We start from the raw sequence: 22,418 nt of genomic DNA on the forward strand, positions 1-22,418 counted from the left end.
AGGGTGTTCACATTGATCCCATAACTCTAGTTCATAAGTGGTTCCGAAATTCTTATATAATGAAATATTATTTATATTTTATCGTTTTATATATTATAGATATTAACATCAATATTATATTCATTATAGCAGTTCGCATTGAATGCTACATTGAATATACATTTTATTTAAAGTAACTTAATTTTACATTAGACATTTAATATTCAATATTATATATACTTTTTTGTTATTGTTGGTCGTGGGGCCTGAACTCTGGGCCTGGGCGCTGTCCCTCAGCTCTTCAGCTCCAGGCTAGCACTGTACCTGTTGAGCCACAGAGCCACTTCCAGCTTTTTCTGCTTATGTGGTGCTGAGGAATTGAACCCAGGGCCTCATGCATGCAAGGCAAGCGCTCTACCACTGAGCCACCTTCCCAGCCCAATATTATATATACTATTAAGTATATTGTATTTAATATCAGTGAGAGAGTGAAGGTGATGAATACCCTGCGTTCAGGGGCATGGCTCAGGTAGTATACAAGCACAGGGCCCCTGGGACTGAAAAATAAAGAAATAAGTCTACCAAAATGCTCACCATCAAGATATCTATGTAAGGGCTGGAAATGCATCTCAGTGGTAGAGCACACGCCTAGCATGTGGGAAAAAAAAAAAAAAAGAGGACTCTAGATGTGGGAATTAATTTTTGCTGTTTTTACCATTGTTCTTAGAGATTATTTCACAATGTACTGTTCCTCCGAAATGTTTTCAGCTGTGGGGTTCCCCAGCTTCCTGACGCGGCCCCTCCCTTTTCCTGGAATATCAGGTCGCATCCTGCTCCCCACAGACTGCACACCCGGCCCCCTGGCCGGCTCCTCGCCGCACAGCGGGATCAGAACTCAGGGGGTTCACCCACCTGTGCTGGTTGGGAGGCTCTGCGTGGAGATGCCAGGAACAGCTGGCCGTCACTCCTCCTCCACGCCTCCCTGCACACTCTGCCCAGAGAGGCCCTGGGCACCTCGGCTGTCTTGCAGAAACTGATGTGTTTGTCAGTGCCAGGCAGAAGTCACTTCCTTGGGGAAGCAAGCATGCACCGCCACTGGTGACGCTGAGGAAGCCACGCCTCCCCCACCATTTATTCCCACTGCTCTGCGGGTGCCCTGCTCTGTGGGTGCCAAGATCTGTGGGTGCCATGATCTGTGGGTGTCGTGATCTGTGGGTGCCATGATCTGTGGGTGCCCTGATCTATGCTGTGGTCATGATCTGTGGGTACCATGATCTGTGGGTGCCCTGATCTGTGCTGTGGTCATGATCTGTGGGTGCCATGCTCTGTGGGTGTCATGATCTGTGGGCATTGTGATCCACGGGTATCATGATCTGTGGGTGTTGTGAGATGCCCTTGCTCTTCTCTGACACCTTGAGCCCCTTTAGAAAAGGCCCCGCTGAGTCTGCTTTGGTTACTAGCATGGGCCTCATATATACTAGATTCCAAGAAATGTTTACTTAATTAAACACAAACTAAGCCCTGCCTGCTGGGGCGGGGTTCTAATGCAGTGCGCCGGATTGCTGGAGGGGTGCCTTTCACTGCCTTTCCTCATTAGGGAGGAAGATGACTCTGGCACAAAATCAAGGTGTGGATAAGGAGCCGAGAGGAGAGCAAAGGAGGAAGCGGTGGTGATGGAAAGCAGCTACCATGTGGCTGCGGTGGGAGCCCAGGCGGGGAGAGTTGGAGCTCAGACAAGGAAGGGCCTCAGGCATTCTGGAAGCAGCTTCAGCACCTTGTCCAGTACCAGCACACAGAAGCTTCTCAGTGAATCATTTTGAAAACAAACAGAAACTAATTCATTGTTTGCTTTTTTTAACCTTTCCCACATCCAGTGATGTCCACCTACCATTGATAAGCATAATTCCAAGAGGGAACGTATTTTCTGTTTGGTAGTGACATGACAAGGCTATTACACAAGGAACATTGCATGAGACTGAAGGGTGGGTGTTGGGAGAGACAGCCCTCTGAGGACACCCGTTGGAAAGTCACCACCGCCGTTGTCATGGTGACACTGAGCATCCAAGCAGGCCACACAGAAAGGTACCATGGGGCTGGGAAGGTGGCTCAGTGGTAGAGCGCTTGCCTTGCATGCCTGAGGCCCTGGGTTTGATCCCTCAGCACCACATAAGCAAAAAGAAAAAAGCCAGAAATGGTGTTGTGACTCAAGTGGTAGAGCGCTAGCCTTGAGCTGAAGAGCTGAGGGACAGTGCCCAGGCCCAGAGTTCAGGCCTCATTACCGGACCCAAAAAAAAGAAAGAAAGAAAGAACGAAAGAAAGAACAAAAGAAAAAAAGAAAGAAAGAAAGAAAGAAAGAAAGAAAGAAAGAAAGAAAGAAAGAAAGAAAGAAAGAAAGAAAGAAAGAAAGAAAGAAAGGAAGGAAGGAAGGAAGGAAGGAAGGAAGGAAGGAAGGAAGGTACCATGGACAGAGCAGCTTCAAGCACTGGTTGCCAGAGCTCAAGGTGATCTGGGATTCTGCCTTTGACCTCCCATCAGACCATGGCATGTGTCTCTATACTCTGAAACGTGAGGAGAAAAGCAGACTTAGCAGAAGGGGCGAGCCCCACTGTGGTTGTGTTTCCTGAGGGAGTGGGAGTAAAGTTTCCCTGTAGGAGGTCTCGGGTTGGGGGCTAGGGAGCAGTGGACTTGGGGCTCAGGGATGGGTGTAGGGTGAGACCAACCATGCTGACGGGAAGTCCTCCCCACGAGCCAGCGTGTCTGGACACACTGAGCAGGGGCCCACAAGGACGAGTCTGAAGAGGAAAAAGGGCAATCAAAGAGCGCATGGGAGGGTGGCCATGGCCCTCATCCTTCAGTGACGAGAGGCCCACTGGATGGAACCAAGCTAGAGCTATTCAATGCAGAGGAAAATGTAGAGACAATAGGGCTTCTAGAAGCTTCCCTTGGATGAAAGACAAGACTGGAGCTCCACAAAGTGTTCTAGTGTGTGGACGGCTCCTCCTGCTGTTCTCTACCCTGAGTCCTTCCTCTCCTTCCCTCCTCTGAACACCCACCCAGCCATTCCTTCTCCCCCACCACCAACCACCACCACCAGTGACTTACTTCTAAGACAAGCCTTTTTTGTTCTTGTTTTTTTTTTTTTCTTGTCAGTAGTGGGGCTGGAACTCGGCTTCGGCGCTGTCCCTGCGCTCTACCACTTGAGCCATAGCACCACTTCCGGTTTTCTAGTGGTTTTTTGGAGATAAGAGTCTCAGGGAGTTTCCTGCCTGGGCTGGCTTTGAACCGTGATCCTCAGAGCTCAGCCTCCTGAGTAGCTAGGATGACAGGTGTGAGCCACCGGCGCCCGGCTTCTTTGATCTTCTAGACACTTTCTCCAGGGAGATCCCGTCTGTGCTTAGGGGTTAAAATAAATCCATAACTATCATTCTAAAATACACATTTCCAGCCCAGGTCTCTGTAACATCTTCCCTAACTCAAAGGCACCTCCAATTGTGCCTGTTCTTAGCTGAACTCCTGATACTGGCCACATCCCAACCCCGCAGGCTCCCTCTGTCCTCAGGATGGAGGGCGGTCATAATCACCCACCCGGAAACCCAGGAGTGTCCTGAACACTCTACTGAACACTACTCTGCTTCACCATCAAGCTCCGTTCCCTTTGTTCTAACTGGTCCAATCTGCCCCCATATCTACTCCTCCCCACTGCCGCGGGCTCTTCCGTGGTCTACTGTGTCCCCTGTCCTCTCTTCCCAATCCATCTGGTAAACAGCAACTAAAAGAATTTTCTCCACCCTCCTTCCTCAGTCTCTCCAATGTGAGATGATCGGCATATCCCACCATGCCTGGCCCAAAATGATCTTTGAAACGGAAACAAAAATCAGATTGTTCTTTCACCCTTGCTTAACTTCTGGAATGCTTTCTGTGTAAAGACTAAACATATCCTCAAGATGTCTCCCTCTCGGTCCCCACTTCCGGCCACCTTCTCCCGAACGTTGGCCCTCTTTGGCCTTCTCTGCACTGGTTCTCAGCACCCCTCATTCCTCCGGCCTTTGCACATGCCCTCTGCCCTTCCTGCAAGGGTTTTCCACCCCACCCCACCCCCACCTCAGTTCAATCTCACTCACTCACCTGAGGTTATTAATTTAAATGTAACATACTCCATTTTTTTTCCTGTGAGCTCATGGCTTACAGAAGGCACTTACTAAATATTTGCAAGGATAAATGAAAAAGACTGAGTGCTAACCAGAAGCTGGCTGGGGCTCAAGGGACAGGGATGGGAATGACTTACAGCACACAGTAATTAAATGATCGCCTGAGTGAGGTCACACACCCCGTGGGTTGCAAGGCCGAGTCTAAAACCCACATCTTTTGATTCCCGCCTGCAGCGTACCGCGTGAATGTCTGATCAAATGTCTTCTTCATCTCCCTTGCTCTCCCCAAATCATTGCAACTCGATGACCTCCCGATTTGCCGGTCACACAGCACCAACTCCTGGAGCATGACCCCAGAAATTCTAGGTGCAAACTGTCTGGTGTCAACTGTTGGGTGCTTCTGGTCTTCAGTTCCAGTCAAGGCAGGCTCTTGATCCTACACAGAAAAGTGACAGCTCATTCTTGTGTTTAAAGCTGCGTCTCACCCGTAGCCCGCGCCATTCATTCAGGCTCAACTTGAGAGATTTTTCTGTCACGTTTTCCCTCCATTGTACAGATTCAGTCCCTTAAAACCTATTACACAGAAATAGACCTGGACGTGGCCAGTCCTTTAGAGAGAAAAGTAGGGAATGGGTTATAATAGATACATGCTCACCTGGGAACGCAGCACGAGTAGAGGTGAGCATTCACCCATCCCACGTCCAATGGCGTTAGTCCAAGAGGATTACAGGAAGTTGAAGAAAACATCAAACAAATCGAATTTTTAAAAATTCAGGAGAGAAATTGAGTGGTACACTTGGGGAGAAAAGCAGATTTGACCAATGTAAAGCTAACAGGAAAACCGGTTGTGCTGGGGGGCTGGGGGAATCATGTGGAAGCAAGCAGTGTTGTGCTGTGCAGAATCCTGATGCGTGCACAGGGCAGCGGCCAAGGCCCGAGGAGCAGAACTCCAGAAAATTCACTGAAGTCTTTTACTAGATGACTAATTAAAAAGCAGTTCCTCAGAGCAATCGTTCTGCGCGCTGGAGTTCAGCCATGAAAGCATCTACAGACCCTCACAGCTGAGGCCTGGACTTCCTAGCATAGCCCTGCCTCCCAGAAACTCTCCTATTAGAATTGAGCAATGCTACAAAGGGCTTTTCAGATCTGAAGAAGCTGGGGAAAGAATGGAGCCTGGCTTTCGGAAGCAGAAAGGAAGATGCAACTGTTTATATTTTGTTTATAGAAAAGAAGAAAGAAGGGAAGGAAAGAAGGAAGGAAGGAAGAAAGGAAGGAAGGAAGGAAGGAAGGAGGGAGGGAGGGAGGGAGGGAGGGAGGGAGGAAGGAAGGAAGGAGGAAAGAAAAGGCAACAATCCTGCCACAGTTAGGGCTTCATAAGCGTGATTCAGTTGAATAGCTGGTCAGTGGTTGTGCCTAAATAGATGTTCTGTGCTGAAATCTGCTAGAAACTTCTTTGCTCCCCTCTTTGTTTAGTGATGTCAGACTGGCAGTTTAAAAATCAAACAAGGAGTCAGGTGCTAGTGGTTCACACCTATAATCCTCTCTACTCAGGAGACTGAGATCTGAGGATCATGGTTCAAAGCCACCCTGGGCATGAAAGTCCATGAGACTCTTATCTCAAATTAACCACTAGAAAACTCCAAGTTGAGCTGTGGCTTAAAGTGGTAGAGTGCTAACCTTGAATCCAAAAGCTCAGGAACAGGGCCCTAGGCCTGAGTTCAAGCCCCATAACCCCCCCAAAAATCAAACAAGGTAGCAGTATTTACACCATGGGAATAGGCAAAACTAAACATCTGACTTACAGAGCCAGTCGCTTAAAATTTACCAACACACCCTTAAACCTGTAGGATGAATGCCTTGTAGAAACAGTTCCCTAGAGTTCTTATATGAAAAGAAAAAGAAAAAGAAACCTTAGCATCTTCTGTGGTTGCTTTTCTGTTTTAATTACTAATACACAGTGGCTCTGTGCAATTATCTTTTATTATACATCCAGAGCCGTTCAGCATTGTGGACTCTCCTGGCAAGCCCACCGTCTTTCACACGTCATTTCTACAGGGGAATATTTCCAAGTTGCAAGTTATCGGCTTTCAAATAAACTTTTGGAAAAGGGCCCATTTGTAAGTTGGGAATTTTCAACTCTGGGTCCTTGGGGAAATTAGGGAATAAAATAATCATGTCAGCTTTAGAAATGTGACTTGTAAAATAGATCCAAGGTAAAAAGGCAGAAGGAACAGAATTGCTTAACTTTGAGATGCCGAAGATGAGGAGTAATTTAATTATGGTGAATTCCAGCTGTTTGAAGGCTCTTACGATAAGCCTCAGGGATCTGATTAGACAAGGGGATAAATCCCTTTATAGTATTTTTCTGGAAGAAATGATTGAAGAATTTTTTTTCAAACATTCACCAACTTCTTTTCCTCCCCCATTCATAATTTACACATGACCTGTGTTGAGGACCAAGAACTAACCAAAACAAAGCCACGTGTCTCAATTAACATCATTGTCACCTTCCAGATCCTGTCTATAGAAATGTAATCTAGAAATGTAATCATGTATATATGACCAGATTCCATCAATATCTTTCATAAGACACCTTAGAACACTCAGATCTAAAATCTATCATCTTTTAAACAAAGTGAATATTATAAAACTTATTCACATGAAAAGGTAAGTCATACATTCTAAAGCAATACTTGATCATTTAATGAAGACTAGGATGTCATGTGGGAGCTCATTAGGTTACTGTTGTTTTAGCTATGCATCTTCCAGAATAATGATACAGTATCTTTACTTGGTAGCCCCTTAAAGTGCTCTGAGACAATGAAATGACAGCTGTAAATCTGCCACTTGGAGCTTCAGATGGTTCACACCCCTCCTGGCCGAAGTTTAACAGCTGGTTTATGTCATGGTTTCAGAAGGACACATTTATGTATGGTATGTCCCTTCATCCACAACTGACTTCAGCTGACTTAAACCCCTACCGCTTTTTAATAGCCAACAGGCACCAATAATATTCTCTGAGGTGAGTTTGGGGATTGTCTAAAATCATTCAATTTCTGAATATCCCTTTATGCTCCCTTTAGTCTAGCTGCTTCCAGGTAGGCTAATGATTGCTTGTTTCACCCTGGCAGGGACTCTTGGGCTCCCTGTTCTGTCAAGGTGACCACCCTGTGTGTGTGTGTGGGGGGGGGGGGGGGCGTGAGCCTGTGGTTCTGGTTATCAGAACCTCTGAGCTACCTCCTGGGACTGAGCCTACAGACCAGTTTTTATCAGACTCGCACAGATGGCCTGAGAAATGCCAGGGACTCTGCTCTGCTCATCATCCGAGTGCCACTCTGGCTCTGGCCCCAAGATGCCCGGGGAGGGCCTGGCCTGTGGAAGCACAGGTTCTCCAGGGTGGTGCACTGTGTCTGTCATGGAGGTACCTGTGGGCTTTGGTGGCTTTCGCTGCTTAATCAACCTCTGTCACAGAGACCCTTCCTGCCACCCAGATCCAAGCCTTCACCCTTGCATTTCACGGGGCTGGTATGTCCGTCATCACTGCCCGGCTCCTCCGTCTGCCCACCTCTGATTCACTCACATCCTCTGGCTTTCCTTCCTTCCTGTTCCCAAGCCCCGGGTCCACCTCTTCCCGCCCACATGACTCCTCCTCCATAACTAAGTGGATGCCTGTGTATGTTTGCTCCAAGAGGCCTAGCCCACCTTTGCTGTTCTGTGAGACAGGATTCCTGAGGCCCGGTCTAGGACTGTCTTGTCTGTCCCAGAGACGAATCTACCACTCATTGTACTCGCGCCCCACTCATCACTCATTGCACCCCAACTCCCCGCCTAAGAGGGGCTGGGAATCCCAGCAGTCTCAAGGGCGTGAGTAGAATGGTAGGTAGGCGCATAGGGATTCCTCACAAGTAAAGAAATGCTCCTCACACTGCTGCCTCCCCTGGAAGGCTCGCTTTATACAGCTGCCACCTCCGGGTCTCTGCATGCCAGACTCCATGTCTTTTCCTGCAGGGAGTCCTCCTTGACCTTATACATAGGGCTGGTGCCCTTCTGTTCCAGGGACCCTTTTGTATACTGATCCTGAGCCCTGAAATGCATGTCAATCACCAGTTTGTACTTATTAAGCCTTAAGATTAAAAAAAAATTGCTAGACACTGGTAGCTCACGCCTGTCATCCTAGCTACTCAGGAAGCTGAGATCTGAGGATCACAGTTTAGAGCCAGGCCGGGCAGGAAAGTCTATGAGACTCTTATCTCTAGTAAACCACCACAAGGCCAGAAGTAGAGCTGTGGCCTAAGTAGTAGAGCATTATCATTGGGGGGGAGGGGGCGGGGGAAGCCCAGGGACAGCATCTAGGCCTTGAATTCTAAGCGCCAGGACCTGCACACAAAGAAAAAAAGGGGCAAGGCTTGCAACACACATTTGGTGCTCAATAGATGCTTGCTAGAAGAATGACAAAGTCCAGCAGTAGAATAGGCCGGGCGCCCTTCCCCATCCCTGCGCCGTCAACCCTTTCCATGGTGTTCTCTCATGGCTGACATGTCTCTCCCCACCTGCACCGTGCTGCTGCCCAGAAAGGCCCCTGTCAGGGACTGTATGTACTCATCTTCACATTCCAGTAAGCATGAGCAAACCTCCGTGGATGAAGTATTCATTCAAGCCTGTGTTTTCTTACAAAGATGCCTTTGGAAGGGTAGTCCTCAGCTGTGTAAGACAGACAGACAGACAGACACACACACACACACACACACACACATACACTTTGCAGGACACTCTACACCTGCCCAGTGGATGCCATTAGTATCCCATCAATCAGTTCAATGACCACACCCACACACTTCCATCTGCAAGAGTCTTTGGGACAAGGGGACCTGGAAGAAAATTGCACTTCCCATGGCAGTGAAAATACAGTCTGTCCCATGCGGGAAAGTCCGTGTGACTCTTACCTCCCACGAACCACCAAAAAAACAGAAATGGCTCTGTGGCTCAAGTGGTCGAGTGCTCGCCTTGAGCTGAAGACCTGAGAGACAGCGCTCAGGCCCAGAGTTCAAACCCCACGACCGACAAAAAAAAAAAAAAAAATACAGTCTGCCAAGTCTCTGCCATCACAGAGAGAAGTGCGCTGATGTGGCAGTCATGTCAGATCACTACTGGAACACCGAGTGTGCAAGTGACACTAGCAGCCACCTCACCCCTACAACACTCCAGGAGTGGATGGCTCAGGAGACCATCAGTCTCCCTCGACAGATACTAGCATGCTGTTTTTGAAACACTTAGTTAATCATCATTGATCAAGCACTAATATATTCCAGACACAAAGCTCAGTGTCTCCTATGCTGTATTTCATCCTCACACCCACCCACGAAGCCCCAGTTTTCAGAGGAGGAAGAGGGTAGGAGAAGATCAAGATATTGACCCAAGTTGCCACAGCTGGCTTTTGGCCAGGCCATGAGCATCTCCATGTGTCTGACTCTTCTGCTCTGTGCTGATCTCTAAAGTGAGACAAAATGCCCAGAGGAAGGCTTCCCATTCCACACTGACCTCCTCCCCTAGGGGTTAAGATGTAGAGCCGGGCTTTGCAAACCGTATTCTGCATGGTGCTGGGGGTGTGGGGAGAACAGGTTCCCTGGGTGAGGAAGATTGAGAAATGCTTTCGGGAAGGGTTGTGTAGACAGCAGTGGAAGAGGGGCTGTGGCGACCGGAAGCATCACCGCACAATAGACCAGCGAGTTCGAGGTGTTCTCAGGATATTGGTGAGGAGACAGGGAGCCTATGGCAATCGCTTATCTGCCAGGAAATTATGAAGAACTCATTAGCACTGATCAGGCTATAGGAAGTAGCTGATGGGGGAAGGGTGAAGGACTTCCCTTTGCGTGTCTCTAGCATAAAGATAACAATAAGTAGTGTTGATTGGATTCTAATTACTCTCCACTGCCAAGATGAAGTATAGAGACCTAGAGAAGTCAATCAAGGAGGTCCCTGTAAAGCCTGCAGTTCATCTGAACCCACTTCTCTCTTATTTGTCATCTTGAGATTTGAAAACTTTCCACGCAGCCCCCAAGTTCTCAGGGTTGACCCAGGCCCTTCCTGAGTAAAGATGTGAATCAAATCCAGTCTCAGGCTGGCCCTCTGAGCTCTTCAAATCAGAGGCCTATGTGACCATTCTGTCCTTGTTTTCGGTATATCTCTTCAACACAAAATTGGTTATGTGGTCTGATTACTGTAGAAACTTTTTGGTCTGATTTCTTGTTTTGTTGGGTTTTTTTTGGTGGGGGAGCCCAGTCATGGGGCCTGAAATCTGGGCCTGGGCGCTGTTCCTCAGCTCTTCAGCTCAAGGCTAACACTCTACCACTTGAGCCACAGCACCACTTCTGGCTTTTTTCTGTTTATGTGGTGCTGAGGAATCGAACCCAGGGCCTCATGCATGCAAGGCAAGTGCTCTACCACTGAGCCACCTTCCCAGCCCTTTTGGTCTGATTTCTGTACATGAATTTTGTTTCTAGTATGATTCAAATTTCTTAATTTGGGTTTGTGGGTTTTCTTAATTTTATACATTCCACACTCTGTTGCTTGCCAATTTTTTTTTGGAGGGGGCAGTACTGGGGTTCAAACTCAAGGTTTTTACACGTTAGGCAGACAGGCACAGTCAACCACTCCTTTCTGCTCTAGTAAATTTTGAGATAGGGTCTTGCTTTTATTTTAATTTTTTTTTGTTCCAGTCAACTTGGACTTTGATCCCCTATTCATGTTTCCCATAGTAGCTAGGATGAAAGCGCAGGACATTGTACCCAACTGTTGACTGAAATGGGGCCTTGCAAACGTTGTACCCTCAGGAGCCTCAAGCCTCCATCCTCCTGACCTCTAATTCTCCAGTAGACAAGTGAAATAAATCTGTGAGTCACCAGCAACCGGCTGATTCTTCTTTTTGATTGAGCATGTGTGCTGATAACATAATGTTTACCGGCAGAGAGGTCCACGCAGCCCGATGGACGTTTTTCCTGGATGCAGGTTCTGCCCTGGGTGCACACTGCAGGGCTGTGGTGAGCTGCACAGTCCACCTCAGTTCGGAAGGGGGCTGCGATCAGATCTTGCCCCCGTTTTCAGTTTTATCTTTCCTTTTCAACAGATGTCGGCGCGTTTTTTGAAGAGGGGATGTGGCTGAGGTACAACTTCCAGCCCCCTACCGTCAGTGCCAGAGACGCAGGCAGCAGAGCAGAGCACGCCGTGGACCCGCAGCCCCCGGCCCCCGACCTGGCCGGGGAGCACATCCTCTTCAGCTTCAGCACCACCAAGGCGCCCTGCATCCTCCTCTACGTCAGCTCCCTCAGCACCGACTTCCTGGCCGTGCTGGTCAAGCCCACAGGTAAGCACAGGGGAGCCTTGGCCTCTCCCATCCGTGCTAGGAAGTCTGGAGTGTGCGTGGCTTGCTCTTTTTTTCCCATTAGACAGGAGTCTTCCTTCTTTAAACCTCATTTCTCTGTGTCAAAGCCAGTGAAACCACTTGTCGGGTGAGAGTGCTCATGGTAATGGGTTCCAGTAATCGTGATACATTTTATTCCTCCTGAGGCATGTCAAGTTCTTTCCAAAAACCATATTACGTGAATAGGAAATGGTATCTCGTCTATGTGCATGTACTATATATAGATGTGTATATGTAATAGCTTCTCATCTATATGTATATAAATGATAAATATATAAGTATATATAAATATATATAAACTATATATATAATTGTTGTTGTTATCAGATAAATACCTTCACTACCATATTAAATGAGGATGAGCTTTGAAGTAGTTAGACTCATTTTTATATTAATCAGTGAATTATCCTGATATATGATAGCGTATCCATAGATTCCTATGGAATATATAAACTTGGAATAGAAATTGAAGATCAAGATCTTTTCATTCCTAAATGCTATCAGAATTTTACATATACACACACAAACATACAACATACACACACACACACACACACACACACACACACACATATATTTACATATATCACTGGAATAGAGTTGCTAAAAGCAGGGATATGTGTTCACTATAATACCCAGGCCACCAACTTGATCTGTCAGCTGGGTAGTAAGTCACAGAGGATCCCTGGTAGAATATGCAAAGGACCTTGACCTTCATCAGTGAGGTCTGAGGGGAGTTGAGCCAGTCTTGAAGTGTCCAAATATGTGGAAATCCATCTCCTCTCTGAAAACTTGGGTTCACAAACGACTCAAGTATTAGTCTTTGTTTCTTATAAACAAATGTATTTTAAGTATATGAAGGAAGAAATGTCTCTGATCCACCTCCAGAGATTGTGTGAGCTCAAATCCTGGAGGCTGTCTGCCCACTGTCCAGTTCTCCTCACTCTTCCGTGAGTTTTCCCGAGTTGTGGCATCCTAAAGATCATAGGAACAAAAACTGGTTAACCCAAGTCAGGCCCTGATGGGTCAGTCACACATAGCAGCTCTCGAGGCTGAGGCATGAGATTTGCAGTTCAAAGCTAGCCTGGGCAGAAAAGTCTATGCATCTTCAATTAATCCCAAAAAAGCCAGAAGTTGAAGTGTGACTCAGAAAGCAGGATACCAGCCCGGAGTAGAAAAAGAGCACTCAGGGACAGCACCTAGATCCTGAGTTTAATCCCCTGTATTAGTACACACACACACACACACACACACACACACACACACACACACACACACACACATACACACACACACCATCACTCACCCAATTCATCTAATGGGTTTTTTAATAGTAAAATTTTAAAACTCCCTCTCTAGACAATGAAACAATAGTTAGAATGATGAAAGAGAAAAGCCAAAACTCTGACATGATTTCAGCAAGAAGTGTTCACCATACCGTCATTTTTTAAAAGAAGAATTTGAGGGAAATTTAGTTCCACTTTAATAAAATAGTAAAAAATAATTGAAAGTTCTAAAAATGACAAGATTTTTTATGACTGACAAGATCTTTATGGCTAAACAAAGAACTCCATTGTGTTAATTTGTTAAGCCACCATTTGATGGAATATATCCATTAAAATATAAATTTTAAATTTATGAGCCAAGCACTGATGGTTCACACCTATCATCCTATCAGGAGGCTGAGATCTGAGGGTTACAAGTCAAAGCCAATTAACCAGCAAAACACTGGACATGGAGGTATGGCTTAAATGGTAGAACACCAGCCTTGAGTAAAAAAAGCTAGAGCATTAGACTTTGCCCTAAGTTAAAGCCCCCGTACTGGCACACAAAAAAATAAAATAAAAAGTAGTATATGAATTATGGTATAGGACAATTTTATGTAAAATAATGTTAAACCAAGGCAAAGAGAGGAAAAATAATATACAACCTTCAGCCAGGTGCCAATGGTTCATGCCTATAACCCTATCAACTCAGGAGGCTGAGATCTGAGGATCTCAGTTTGAAGCCAGCCCAAACATGAAGTCCATGAGACTCTTAACTCCAATTAACCACCAAAAAGCAAGAAGTGGACCTGCAGCTTAAGTGATAGAGCACTAGCTTTGAACAAAATAGTTCATGGATGGTGCCCAGTTCCTAGTAACAAACCCAGGACCAGTGCGCACGCATGCACACACACACACACACACACACACACACACACAGATAAACTGAATCTATAACATGAGGTTGACTCTACAAATCAAATATAAATTGAAATTGCAAGCATTAATTTGAGCAGAAAGTGTTTGGTTGGATTGTGGACATTTATTTCTCCTGAGTAAATACTTTTCTGGGCATGGGAGATGCTAAACATGCTGTATGTGTCACTGTTCTTATCAAAAAATACAAAGTAAATTTAGAAAGTACGAATGGATGAGTGAACAGGCCCTTGCCCTTCCGGAGTTCATTAGTTTCCTTCTCCAAGATTAGGTATGATGAAAATTATTTTTTGTCAGTCATGGGGTTTGAACTCTGGGCCTGAGCGCTGTCCCTCCGTTCATCAGCTCAAGGCTAGCACTCTACTATTTGAGCCACAGCACCACTTCTGGTTTTCTGGTGGTTTATTGGAGATAAGAGTCTCACGGACTTTCCTACCAGGGCTGGCTTCAAACTGAGATCCTCAGATCTCAGCCTCCCATGGGCAGATAGACCCATGACTTCTCCTCACAGCTCTTCCTGGGAGAAAGTTACCACCTTGTGAGGGCCGAGAACTATTTGAGCATGCACCCACAGACGCTATGTTGTCTGGTCCTCAGTCGCCACCATGCTGAGATTTGGTCCCCACACTGAATAGTTCACAATCACAATGCCTCCACCCACCCCTGTGTGCACGTGGACCCGTGTGGGGCAGTCTCTGTGGGCAGAGGCTCTGATTAATCAAGGCTATGATAAGGGCTTCAGACAATGATGCTCACTTTGTGTCTGGCACTCTACTAAGAGTTTCATTGATTTCTGTGAGCCACAGAACACCACGGGGCAGCTGAAATGCTTTTCCGTTTCCTCAGATGGAAGCGCTGGGTACAGAGAAGAGAGGCTGAGTGATGCTCATTCACTCACGCTGGTGAAGGGCAAAGCTGGGTTCACTCACGCTGGTGAAGGGCAAAGCTGGGTTTCTGGTTGCCAGGGGTCTGGGTCCAGGCCTGGAATTCTCCACCAGCGGCCATCTTTGGAAGACACTTAGCTCATTTGGAAAATAAAACTGTTTCTTTCGACTTGTCATAAAGCCATCCTCAGACCGCTGACAGAAATTTTGCCTTTGCAGACTCTAATCCCAGCATGTGCTTTTCTGATGTGGGATTTAAAGTTAGGGGTGAATATCAGGAAAACAGTCCCTAAGTCCTATTTATGCAATGAATAAAAGGAAGAAACTAATCTTTGAAAAAAAAAAAAAAAAAAAAAAAACCTACAAAGTCTTAACTAACTGTCCTGGGCAATCCTTCAGCATTTCGAGGATTGACACCTCTTGGCATAGGCTCCATGGTTCAGACAGCCACTCCTTCCAGACCCTTACGTCCCCCCTTTCTACCTTGTCCCCCCTCCTGGGCCCTCAAGGCAAGCAAGTCCCCTGGATTCTGTTCTCATCCCGACCTCAGGCAGTCATCCTCTAATGCGGTGCCTCCCACTACCGTCTGTGCTGTGGCAGCACAGAGACCTCTGTGCACAAAAGCCCCAACTGCCCTGCCTCCCAGAGAGCTGCTGAGATGGGAATCGGGAGCCATGGCCCCCAGCTCCCGGCACCCACTCAGAGACCACATGCCTACTGGGAATTCTACCCCAGTCCACCTGGTTGCATCCCATCACGCATGTTCACTCTTTCCCGCCACCCTCAGAGCAGCCCTCACGGGCACGGATAGCGCTTCTTAGGAATATTTATCATGTCCTGGTGAAAGACTCTGTGGGCCACTGTGATGAAAACAGGAACACGCGTACACACACACACACACACACACACACACACCACACACACACACACACATACACACACCCTGTTGCAACACCTTCCAATGAGGACCTACAGGCCTCGTGGGGAAAAGCCTAGATGGTCTGGGTTTTAAGTTCTGCTTTTGCATTTGGCCTTGAACAACCAGCTGCTTCATGCCTCGGTTTTCTGAGCTGCAAGATAGTTTCTCCCTCCTTGCATCACTGTGCAAGTGGATCAAGTCTACAGTCGTGTGTCTACATGACGACCATAGATCAGGGCTGGCAGTTGCTATGTCTAGAGTCTCCTGACTCAATCTGTATTTTGCACTTACTCTTGATTTTCAAGAAACTCCGTTTCCTCAACCACTCCGTGGCCACCTGTGTCCCACCCTCCAGCCCACAAGGCTCCCAGACCTGGACATGCCCACCTCACTCTTCAGTCCAGACCTGCCTTTCACTCTAGGTCCAGATGAAGCCTCATTGCCTCTCCATATCTTCTCCAGGCTTTAAACTCCAATTACACTTATTTTCAATGTCATTCATTTGGCACTTAATGTACTGTATTGTTATCTATCTCTGTTATAAATACGCCCTGTCTTACCAGAGAGAAGAAAAGCTCCCGGTGCTGTGTCTCCTGCCTACATAGGTGCCCACAAGCGTTTGCTGATAATAATAATGATGTCCAGGAGAACATAAATCTTAAGCATGTTATTTGCTGAAGCCAATATCAAACCAGTCCCTTCTAACAGCCTTAATTCACTCGGGAGATGAACACAAGCAGAAAGAAGTGAAGTAACTCTCCATTTGAATAATATTTTATTTTAAAGGGTAAATATTAACATTCCCACCATCATTTAGCAGTCCTCTTCTGCTATTATTGGAAAGGAATAAATACAGCATTTAAACGTCTCTTATTCAAGGATATTGCCATTATTGTTTCTTATCTTATGCTACATATAAATTGAAAGTTATAACCCAACTGTTTTTTTCTATCAAAGCAAATAATTTCTGTGACCCTTAAATGAAAACACTTGTGGAGATTTTGAATCAAATTTATAAGACCCAAGAAAGGGGCAGAGAGGCAGAAAAGAAGGAAAAAAAATAATAGAAAAACTTAAATGCTGGTCACAATAGAGCTGGAGAACATGAAAGAGACACTGACAGAAGAGGGAGGGATATGTCAAGATTCTGAAAGCAAAGAACCTTCTGTTCCTTCTCTTGGGATCTCTGGGGTCTATGCACAGGCCCTGATGTGGCTGGGGTATCAGAGATGGTCATCTGCGTTAGAAATGGACTCTTCACTCTTGACTGGACAGGAAGTTCACTCTCAGCCCTTGACCCAAACAGCACTTTGCCCAGGAACTAAATAAATGTGTTCTGAGGAAATACATGCGTCATGAGGAGTCACAAAACTGGCTGTCCTAGTACGACTCCCAAGCATCCGGGGTCAACGGTGACAACAGCTTGTGTTTTCTCCTTCATTTTGTCAGCGTGATAGATGTGGATGCTGGCAGGGGGCACGGGGTGAGCAGAGAAGCTGGAGAATGGGCAGAGTCTGTAGTAGCTTGGATGTTACAACCAAGAGGGAGACTGGTATGATTTGGAAATAAAGCAGCAAGCAGAATATCAAAGCAGACAAAGGGCATCGTGAGCTACATTAAGAATGTATGTCTTCATCCTGTGAGAAACTGGAAGGTTTCGAAGGAGTTTTGAATGAATCCGTGAAATCATTTGATTAGGCGTTTTTGAGAAGCTCGCTCTCCTTTGCAAAGAGAACATTGGGAAGAAAGCACACCAGCAAGGCGACCACATTTTATTCAGCTGTTGCTCACTTCTGTGGACACCTGTCCACCTCCTGTGGGTCACACACTGTTCCAAGCAGTGGATCTCCACCTAAACAAAAATCCTGGTTCTCACAGAGCTTGCAATGCTGACAAGAGAAAAGAAGAAGTCAGTAAGTCAGTAAGTGAACACTGTTGTGGGGAAAACACAAGACAGAAAAGGAAGGTCCAGAAAGAGTCAGTCCCAGTTTTATTGAGGAAGTTACAGGGAAAAATGAATTACCGAGAGGATGACCTGAGGGCAAATATCTGAAGGAATAAAAAGATCAGCCAGGCAGATGACCTGGGACGGAGCAGCCCAGGTAGAGGAACCCCAGAACCAAGGTTTAGGGGCAGGAGCTTGTGGGGCTTTGGAGTAGGAAGACAGCAAGGAGGCCCAGGTGGAGTGGTGAGGCGTGGACCAGCAGGAGAGAAATGAGAGATGAGGTCAGAGATGACGGAATGAGCCTGATTAAAGCCTGACCTGATATCAGGTTTTGTGAAATGTCTGAGTCAGTTGGGAAGCCATGGGTGTCTTCTAGGCAGAGGGTCACTGTGACCACTGTATGGAAACAGTGTGGCAGAGACCGGAGACAGATTGAACCAGAAAGGAAGAGGAGGCTGGGTTAAGAAAAACAAGTCGTTTAGAGTGACAACTACCATAATCATCCAAAGACTCGGATAGGACTCAGATAAGGCTGGTCATGGCAAGGTTCAGGGTCCATTTGTAGATAGACAGAGGGTTTCCTAATAGGAATGCAGGTCATGGAGAATAAATGGAAGAGAAGGGCAAAGTTCGTGGCAAGAATATCTAGAAGCCTGAAGTATGTGACTCCTTGCCATGTATGAGGCTGGGCTAGGCTGCTCTCTGAGAGAGATCAAGGTTGGGTTTGTCCATGTTCTGCTCACTATTGGGTGGACAGGGGTGGAATGAGTCAGGGATTCAAGTGTGTTGGAGGTGTACAAACTTGGGTTCCAAGTACCTTAATCAAACCTAAGACTGAATAGGTTTACCATCCAACTATGTGTGAGTGGGAAAGAGACGGTGAAGGATGGCTTGTTGGGGGCTGTAAGCGTAAGTTTCTCCAAAAATGAGGAGGAAAGAGCAAAAAAGAAAATCCAAGAGTGCCTTCTGGGAGCCAGGCGTAGAGCTCAGTCCCCGAGAAGCACAATTCTGTGTCCAGTGCCCCTCCAGAGGTTATAGGGACCAAAGCAAGAGCAGCCCCAGAAGATGGAGAGGTGAGTGGAGGGTCACATGGGTGTGGAAGGCGTTTGGCACATGTGCACATCTCTCCTGGGAGCAACGTGGCTGCTGAGGTGGAGAATGGATGAATTCAAGGGGCTGAAAATCAACCATGTTTGGTAGAAATGCTCTAAGCAAAAGAATCTGAACCAAGATGTGTGGGTAAATGTCAGTGAAAGCTGGTTGAATTTCATGCAGGGAAAAAAATAGAAAATGTAATTAATTCTTGATTATGCTCACAAAGGTTTGTTTCAACTCTGGAACATAGTGCTACATTTTAAGTGGTGTATCTAATGCTAGACTATTCAAAGGGTAACATTGACAAGGCTGTGTGTATGTGCGTGTGCATGTATGTGCATATGTGTGTGTGTGTGTGAAAATGTTCTTTCCAGATGGTAGGGAATTACAAGGTTGTTTTTTTTTTTAAGTTCTCAGTTTTGATGAACATGTTTTACCTTACAACATAAAATCAAGGTATTCTTCCTCTTCCTCTAGACAGAAAATGAAAAAGAGGCAACAAAGAATCTGTTAAGTGATGTGTGATTGGTCAAACTCTTGTTAGAGACTTTCTGCCCCACTTTGAAGCTCTGAGTTGTCCAATGCTTTTAAGAGTATGAAATTTTCCAATTGGAGTTTAAAAACTTGAGGTGACATACTGATGTCTTTTAAAACTCCAAAATAAGAAATAAAAAGTTTTGCATCCTATGAAAATTAGCAAAAAGTAGGACCTAGATTGTTGCATACTATTTGTCATGTCTGCAATGAAGCAAGGAGAAAAAAGAAAAAGTCGAAGCAGCAAAGTGAATTGTCACTGGGGAGACGTCAGGGCCTGGGACCTGCATCTTTTCCTTCAATTTACATTTGATGAGTCTCTAACCCAGGAGAAAATCCATTACTTTCTTTTCCTGGTCTCCATGAGGCTACCTCAAAATCCCATGTATTTATCTTTTGCTAAGTATGTTTCTTTTTAATATCGGATGTTCATGATTCTTTGACAGTTTACTGATGGAGTGTGACCTTCGCTGAACTCTGCATTTGTTTTTTTATTTCACACACTAGTGTTCTCGGGGCCTAAGGCACCTCTGTGGTACGATGTATGATACAGTATATAAGATAGTCAATATGTGATATCATACATCATCCATAGCATGTCTGGTCTCATTCCCAGCTTCCAGGCACAATGCCAACTCGGAATATCGATAGCACTGTGTCTTCAGCTTTGCGATAATGAGTTGTTGGGAGGTGGTAAACGTGTGTGAGACCAAGGCTGTTAACCCTGGTGGAACCCTGGGTTCTTGGATGATGATGGGGGAAGCAGCCTCGAGAGCGGAGGAAGTGACATGGAAATGAAAGCTGGAGCAGAGAGCTCACTGGGCTTCTTCTCCTATTCTTCCTTAGGAAGCTTGCAGATTCGGTACAACCTGGGAGGCACCCGAGAGCCGTACAATGCTGATGTGGACCACAGGAACATGGCCAATGGACAGCCCCACAGCGTCAACATCACCCGTCAGGAGAGGACCATAACGCTCAAGGTACTACGCGTGCGGGCGATGGATACACATGTAGTAACGATATATCGTGGTATCATCTCTATGCTCTGCGGTACTTGGCCAATGGTTTTCTTTCAGAGAAAGAATAATGATTATCTTTTTACTGCACAGGCTTAAGCAGTGAAGAAAAAAATACACATAGTTGACAGCTGTCCCTCAATGTGTGTGTTTGTGTATAAACACAGATGTACATATGTGTGTGTGTGTATATATGTATGCAAGTATATGTATATACATGCATACGTGTAGGTATGTATATGCATGCATGTGTGTATATACACAGATATATGTATATATACAATATATATGTATATATATATATATATATATATATATATACACATATATACATGGGAATTTATCCCAGGATGTCCTGGGAACACCAAAATATGAGGAGGCTCAAATTCCTTATACAAATTTGCATAGTATTTCATATGCATCCACATTCTTTAAATCACCTCTAGAAGACTTATTATAGCTGAACAATATAAATGCTATGTAAACAGTTGCCATGCCATATGATGTGTGGAATAATGACAAAAGAAAGAGTATCCATATATGCTCAGTACTGGTGTAATTTTATTTTCAACTATTCTGTGTGTGTGTGTGTGTGTGTGCACACACACGCAGGTGCCAGTACTCAGGCTTAAACTCAGAGTCCTGCACTCTACCTTTTTCACTCAAGCCTAGAACTCTACCAATTGAACTATACCTCCATTTCCAGCTTTTTGCTGGTTCATAGGAGATCAGAGTCTCCCCAGTTTGCCTGTCCAGGCTAGCTTTGAGCTGCAATCCTTAGATCTCAGTCTCCTGAGACGCTAAGATTACCATTGTGAGCCAAGGCACTTGGCTTTATATATTCTTGATCTATATTTGGCTGACTCCAAAGATACAGAGCCTGTGTATACAGCAGGTCAACTGTAATTCTCACATGAAAGGCCATGGCGAGGTTGATGGTGAATAAACCTTTTAGGGAGACACAGAACGAATATTTCTGTTGGATATCCTTGATGGCTTCCTCCTTTGAACCCTTCTCCCATTCGGGTATCTATCAGGCCCCAGTGTTTCCCAGCAAAGGTTATTTGGGTTGATCTGACCTGCTTCCTTCCTCACTCCAATAACAGTATGAATAACTGCATGCGTTTTCTTCTGCAAAGGCTTTGCCTTAAAAAAATAAATAAATAAATAAATAACATTCTTCCAAAATGCAGGCTTTCCTTCAAAAATCTCACACTCAGCTCTAGACTTTCCATGCACAACAGGATGGCTTTCCTTATGACACCTGGGTTTTATTTCCAGTTCATTTACTGTCCTTACCCCCACCACCATATATATACATATTCCTTTTTACAATGGAGAAGCCAGCCTAGGAGACACCATGAATAAAACACAGCATAAGGAGGTCTCCCTGGGAACTAGGCCAAAAGATGAAGGAGGGAGCTGTCACCACATGCCCTAGGAGGAGTTGGAAATAGATACCTGTCAGGGCCGGGAACAGCGGGAGGAGGCTGCGTTGTCAGGAAGTGGAGCGGTGTTTGGTAGGGGCTCTGCAGCCCCTCCGACCTCATTTGGATTCGGCTGCTGATGGGCAAGAGCCCCATCTCTGCTGAGCACTGGTGGTTGTCAAATTCATGAGTTGAAGGGGAACTTGCACGTGGCGCCTGGCTGTCAGGGCTAGAGAGCATTTGAAGGGGAGGTCTTCCCTAGGAAAATGGCGACGTGCCATTCCTTCCTGACCTGCCGTCCTGCAAACATGGCCTAGGTGAGACTGTCCCACGGTGGCTGACAGAGGCCCCGGGCCTAGCTCCTGGCGCCTCTTTGAAGTACTGTGCATTCTTCACTGAGCAGATCAGACCGGTCTTTACCCACGGCACAAGCTTTGTTCTGAAGAGCCAGCAAGTCTACACACAGATGGTTTTATGCCATTTTATGGGGAATATGTTCATTGGTATTAATTAGGCATTCTCCTATTTTAAACCACCCGATCTGGCACCTCTTTTACGGAAAGTGACTTATCTTTGCCATTTCTCAATTACAAAAATCATACTAAAAGTTTAGAAGAAACTAATCAATGAGCCTTAAAGACACAGCACCGTGCTGGGATGCAGTAGCTTTAACTGCCCTCTGCCACCATGAATGAGAGATCAGCCTAAAGAAAGGGATGGAGGCCTAGAGGGCACAATTTAAGAAACTTGGGACTTTTTTTTAATTGTGAAAATACTGTACAGAAGGGTTACAATTACATGGGCAAGACAATGAGTACATTTCTTATCAAGCATTGTAGCCTCTCCTTTGTTT

At 45.9% G+C, this 22,418-nt stretch overlaps 1 protein-coding gene across 1 annotated transcript in view; it reads left to right on the plus strand.

Moving 5' to 3' along the window:
- Nucleotides 1-22,418, plus strand: part of Cntnap2 (contactin associated protein 2) — a 1,675,080-nt gene that overhangs the window by 1,540,134 nt on the left and 112,528 nt on the right. Inside the window, exons 19-20 of the mRNA XM_042677312.1 lie at nucleotides 11,251-11,487; nucleotides 19,969-20,102. Coding sequence (XP_042533246.1) covers nucleotides 11,251-11,487; nucleotides 19,969-20,102 — 371 coding nt within the window. The remainder of the gene's footprint in view (nucleotides 1-11,250; nucleotides 11,488-19,968; nucleotides 20,103-22,418) is intronic.

This window comes from Dipodomys spectabilis, unplaced genomic scaffold (genome assembly GCF_019054845.1).
Source record: "Dipodomys spectabilis isolate Male_0828 unplaced genomic scaffold, ASM1905484v1 ptg000034l, whole genome shotgun sequence".
Classification (NCBI taxonomy): Eukaryota; Metazoa; Chordata; class Mammalia; order Rodentia; family Heteromyidae; genus Dipodomys; species Dipodomys spectabilis.